This window comes from Panthera uncia, chromosome B4 (genome assembly GCF_023721935.1).
Source record: "Panthera uncia isolate 11264 chromosome B4, Puncia_PCG_1.0, whole genome shotgun sequence".
NCBI lineage: Eukaryota > Metazoa > Chordata > Mammalia > Carnivora > Felidae > Panthera > Panthera uncia.
Window position 1 is genome coordinate 120,688,026 of NC_064809.1, and position 6,032 is coordinate 120,694,057.

The 6,032-nt window shown below is 50.7% G+C and overlaps 1 protein-coding gene across 1 annotated transcript in view; it reads right to left on the reverse strand.

Moving 5' to 3' along the window:
- NT5DC3 (5'-nucleotidase domain containing 3) overlaps positions 1-6,032 on the reverse strand; it is a 55,883-nt gene that overhangs the window by 22,641 nt on the left and 27,210 nt on the right. Inside the window, exons 3-4 of the mRNA XM_049626198.1 lie at positions 1,909-1,983; positions 1,405-1,460 (exon numbers count right to left, since the gene is read on the reverse strand). Of these exons, the coding sequence (XP_049482155.1) occupies positions 1,405-1,460; positions 1,909-1,983 (131 nt within the window). The remainder of the gene's footprint in view (positions 1-1,404; positions 1,461-1,908; positions 1,984-6,032) is intronic.

Here is a 6,032-nt window from a genome sequence, read left to right on the forward strand (position 1 = left end):
CATTTGAACTGTTGGGAAATAAACGCACGGATGATATCTGTGATGGGGCATTTAGAAAAAACCAGGGACACCTCTACGGAAAACAAAGCAAATAAAGAATGATGTTGTTATGAAATCTAAGAAAAGGCACACGCTGTACAAGGAAGAAAGCAGTCACGGTGCACGACGTGGTGTTAAGAAGGAATAAGACTGAAGAGTCACGATGCAAACAATGACCAACACTGGAGGAACAGGCAGACATGGACCGTCACGAGGCTCTAGAAACGAGACTGCAGAAGCCGTGTGTGTGTGTGCACGCCAAGTCCTGTCCCGTGGCAGAGATGATGTCCAGAATTAATAAATTAGGAAACAGAAATATGAAAACTAAGCACATTACTGGAAGAAAAATGCAAACAAACAAACAAAAAAATCAAGCGTGTAAAGGGGTTGGAGGGCGAGGGGGGGGACACAGGACTGCTGCCCACCACAACACTTTCAGCACTGACTCTGTGAACATATTTAACTTGGATAAAAAAAATGTTAACTTTCATAAAGAGTTTGTGGGGTGCCTGGGTGGCTCAGTTGGTTAAGCGTCCGACTTTGGCTCAGGTCATGATCTCACAGTTCATGAGTTCAAACCCCGTGTCGGGCTCTGTGCTGACAGCTCGGAGCCTGGAGCCTGCTTCCGATTCTGTGTCTCCTCTCTCTACCCCTCCCCCGCTCTCACTCACTCGATCTCTGTCTCAAAAATAAATGAACATTAAAAAAAATTATAAAAAAATAAAAAGTTTGTGAAAGAAGAATCTAAGATATGCACACCTCTGTTTTTAAGGTACAATAACGACACTCCCAAATCCTCCCCAAATTCAAGAATTAGAAAAGGCAAAATCCTTCATGTTCAGTTTCAAAGATTTCAGCCTGAACTAAGTACTTCTATTAACTCTAATAAATGGGGGGCAAGGAGGGGGGAATGTCTTAATATCCAAACTACTCAACTGCCATGGTGGGAACCAGAACCCGCTGCCTAACCCCAGCACCCCTCCCCACCCAAACCCGTATCCCAGAACCCTCACTCAGCTGGCAGACAGACACCTCTGGAGAGCCCTCCTCCCGCAGAGTCCCCCAGAGTGCCCTTCATAGTCTCAGCACACATCCATCATCGCCTTCGTCACTATGGACTGCAGTCACTGGTTTATTTATGTGGCTTCCAACCTACACTCCCAGCTCCTTGGAGCATCCTCGTAAGCCAAACCCTCCAGACCTGGCATGACAGTAGGTGCCAATCAATGTTCCTGAAGGAATGAGTGAATAAATCACAAATACGCACACAGAAACCCTCTGCATCACTAAGCGGTCAGTGGGTCTTGAAACCCAAAACCATTTGGTTACTTTGGGTGAATTTAATTTACCTCCTCTTACTCTTACCTGTAGACGGTTCCCAACTGGATGTAATGAAAAGCATCTATCTTCATCAAAACCGCCTTCAAAAACATAAACACATGCACAGGTGAGTAGCGCAGAACAGACAGCATGTTTATGAGGACTGTGGGTTATAAATCGTGTCAACACCAGGCTGACATGACAAGGAAGTACCCTGTATGTATCTGACACAGACCCTGCTTGCTGATTAAAGCACCATGCAACCTGCCAAGGAAATGACTACAAAATCTGCAAAACAATATGACAACTGGCTCTTCCTTCTAGAAATAAACAGTATCTTCCAAATGGCTAATGCATTCACTCATTTTTTCCAACACATAGTCTCCTGAAAAAGACTTTATCTAAAGATGTTTTTTAAATCATTCAGTTCTGCAGCCCCAAAGAATATAACTGAAAATCACGTTCTGTGTTCAGCAAAGAAAAGCACCAAGAGTACACGTTCTTCCCAAACACCAACAAACTGTAAAAGAACGTGAGGGTGAAACCTACCCGCTGCACATCGTAGTGAAGTCCACGGATGGCAAAATTTGGGTCATACTCATACTTCCTGATTTCCACCGGATACTAAGAAAAAAAGAAAGGAACCATTTTTCAGCTAACAACGTACTGAGTTCAAGACACGGATCACATCCGGTCCCTGTACAAAAGCTGAGGTGGCTGATGTACTTTGGTGGGAAGACGGGGTCAGGACAGAGCACAGCTTGGCCCTCTGTTCTCAGACCAAGTTCCTCTTGGCCACAGTGCCCTCCCTCCACCCACTCCCGTCTACCTGCCCAGACACAGGTAAGGCCTCACCCCTGCCCCAGCTTCTCTCGTCTTAACTCCCTCTGCCCATCCCATCCCTCTGCCTTGGGGCTCCTATTTCCCTAAGACCCCAGAGACACATCTGCTTCTACCTCCAAGACTTCACTTCCTCCTACTGTATTTAAGGCTGCTGATGAATAGTCCCCTCTGTTGGAAGCACAACTTCTTCCAACACGTTATCAGCCATCCATTCAGCTCACATGTGAGCACCTCAGTGTATGAGCCCCCTGCATGGCCCCACTACCAGGTTTCATGAAGCAACCCAAGCAGAAAACTTTTCAAAGGGGGGCAGGGGCCCTCCATATAGCGTTCATTGCTTTCCTCATCTGGACTGTCAGCCGCTGCTCACCCTTCGGGGGCTGGAAAGACCTCACCGTTATCAGGTGCAGTCTCCCACCCACTCGGGCCAAGAGGGCCCCTCCCTCAGCGTGTGGTACCCAGTTGCTGCTCGAACACTGTGACTCAGAACACACAATGACTTCTAGAGGCAGCTAGGTTCCCCTGGCATTTCCTATTCTTAAACCATTCTTCGAATTCTGCAAAAATCCCAGCTCCATTCTTATCTACTGGACTAGGCATCCAAGTCCTTCTCTCCCTCCCCAAATCCCAGAATTAGAACACCAGCTACCCCAAGGGGAGCACCAATGTACCGAGCACAGTATCTGCTCCTACTGCACACGGGCCCTACCGTTCCCATTTTACAGATGGGGCACCAGGGCACTGAATGAAACAATGTGGCCTGGCCACACAGCTGGGATGCGGTGGGGGCGGGGGGTCAGGCCTGGGCCTTTTTGCCTGCTCTCCCGACTCCCCTCTGCCCTTGGAGTACAATCTTGCGGGACAAAAGAGTACTCCTGAGCCTAGAGAGGCTGTGTCACCAGGATCTCCCAATCACGATGTCAACTGCTTACGTAAAAACCTAGACAGCTATCAAGACGCACAGGAGCCTCTCTGCAGGACTGGACTAACCTGTCGTGACCAGGGCCACGTTTGGGTGAGGACGTTTCCTGCTCCCACCAGCTGAACTGCACGCGGCAAGTGTCCGAGCTGCACAAAGTGCTGACTGAAATGTCATATCTGAGCTCATTTATCTGATGCCCGCCACTCATGCCAAGAAATCACCAAACGCTATTTCCACTCAGGGGCGTTTCCAAGACCTCTGAACGCTGTGTGCGGTTCTGTGTCTTTACTAACACACTTCACACACACATGCCCGGAACCCACCACACGGCACCGCGATCCTGCCCATCCCTGGAGTCTCCTCCGGAACTTGGGAGTGAGGAGGAAGGGGGAGGACCCGGGGAAGATACTTCAACGTTCCTGAGACAGGTGCTTCTTCACTGAGCCACGTGCTACCCGCTGTTCTGGACACGTCTGCGACTTTATTCTACGTACTCCTCACGGCACCAGCACGGAGGAGGTCGAGCATCTCATGTCCGTTCGTTGAATAATCTGAGAAGCGGAGTCAAGCGAACGGCTCAGGCTCAGAGATAGACAGAGGCTGGGCCGGACTTGAGCCCAGTCTGAGTCACACCCGAGTCCACATCAACCACCTGTAATCAACTCTGATGAACGCTGAGCCACCGCAGGAGACGCCCATCCTGTGACGGCAGAGCCTGCCGCGTCCGACCGCCCGGTGGGTTCGCTCAGGAGGTTCACGGTGGGACACCGGGCTGGCCACCGGCGCGAGAACCAGAGACAGAGGGTACGCTCTCTGCGCACAGACTCCTGGAGGCTGTGGCGGCTCTTCTCTGAACGAGGTCTATGCAGACTCCCCAGCAGGACACAGACATCACAGGGAGACACGGCCACGCACCCACCCGTGGGCCCCAGAGCGGTGTATTCTTGGGGAGCCACTCCCGATAGACACACCATGTTTTTATGTCACAGGCGGCTGAAAGGGCCTCACGGGACACTACTGTCACAAAGAACACAGGCCCCAGCGCTGAGCCACCAGGCATCAAATCCCAGTCCTACTCTGTGTAGCTGGGTGACCCTGGCAAGTCTCTAAGTGTCGGTTTTCTCATCTCCAAAGTAAGGATACCAGGAGACCTACCGCAGGTGAAGTAGAGGGAAGAAAGCAAAGGACGCGTGCGGGGGGAGCCCCTGGCTGGCTAGGTCGGCAGAGCATGCAACTCTTGATCTTGGGGTTGTAAGTTCAAGCCCCACATCAGGTATAGTAATAATAAAATCTTTTAAAAAATTTATTTTTAATTAGGAAAACAAAAAGCAAAAAAAAAGGAAGCCTGAGGGGTGGCGGGGCAGTCTCTGGCACGTAGCCATAGCAAGTTGCAGTGAAATGGAGTTGCTTTGCTGGACTAGGAATCGGGAGGCCTGGGCTTTGAGACCCCCTCTTCTAGCCTCTGCTACTTCCCAGAGGACTTCAGGCAAGTCATTTAACCCCCCCACCCCTTCCTTCATATGAAAAATGAAACAGACTTGGGGTGATTTCTCTGCTCCACTCGTGCCCCCTGAATTATGATTTCCCCTGCAACCAATCAAGTCAAAAATGTCCTCACGGCGGGCCCCTTTCCAACCCACACACGTGCGCACGTGCACGGACCTGTGTGCACACACATACACGAGCTCACGGCATCTCTGAGAATAACCGTCAACAGGCTTGTCCCATCGAGGAAGCCAGAGCTGCTCCCATCAGCCAGGGGGTTATGCTTTTCTCCACTGGCCTAGGACCAGATTTTCTGGACTCTTCAGAGTTGAGAAACTTTCCACCAGCCTGAAAAACATGACTCACTCAATGTGTCGTGAAGATTACTGGTGTCTCTAAAAGCAGAACAAAGGGTATAAAAAGATAAAAGACCTAACAGCACTGGGGATTTTGATTAACCCTGTCTGGTTTCCTTCAGCACCTGGATTGGTTCTAATTCCAAGGGTAATCTGAGCAGGCTATCACATGGGGACAAAGGTGGAGCAAGATGCTCCAGAAATGTCCCTTACAGCTTCAAGCAGTTAATACCCAGGAGTGCCCACTCTGCATACCCAGAAATGTGTACATTGTCCCTCCAGGTCTGCGGCTTGGCCGCGTCTCCAGCTAATTACAGAGCTCTCCACAGGGCTAGCAACCTGTACATCACAGCACCGCTGCTGAGTTCCTGAGGTCCAGATGCCGATAAATATAGGTTTTTCAGAGGTCTCTGAACGTTTCAGGAGTCTAAATTATGCATCTAGTCAGTGGCAGGGCAAAAGGGCATGAAAACAAAGCTCTCCAAAATCTTCACAAAATGGGAAGCGAGGACAAAACAACCTGCATCCGAATGGTGACTCCACACCAGGCACAACACTCTCATCTAACCGTGTAATTCAATAAATAGGTCACGTGCTTACTGAGCGGGTCCTTTACGCCAGGGCCTGGGAATACGGCAGGAGCGAACAGATGGAACAGATCGCACAGTCGCTGACCTAAGTTTACATCCCACCATGGGGAGGCGGACGTACACAAACACCCAGCAGAATGCCCCGTGGTGAGAAGTAATACAGAGCGAATGTTCTACAAGGGCTTGGAGAGCTGAAGAAAAGAATAAGAAGTTGAGGAGCAAGGCCTCAGACCGCCTGGGGCCAGGAGGGATCGTCCAAAGCAGAGGAAGAGCAGGTGCAAAGGCCCTGGCAGTTCAAGGAGCAACGAGAACTCTGGTGTGAGGACAGGTGGGGGGGAAAGTGGGGGCGTGGGAGCAACGGAAGGCCTTCTCTGTCATTCCAAGTGTGCTGGGAGGGCTTCAGGGGGCCTTGGGTCCAGGAGTGATATGGTCAGAGGGTGATGGTGGCCTGGCCCAAGGTGGTGGTCGGGAGGGGGG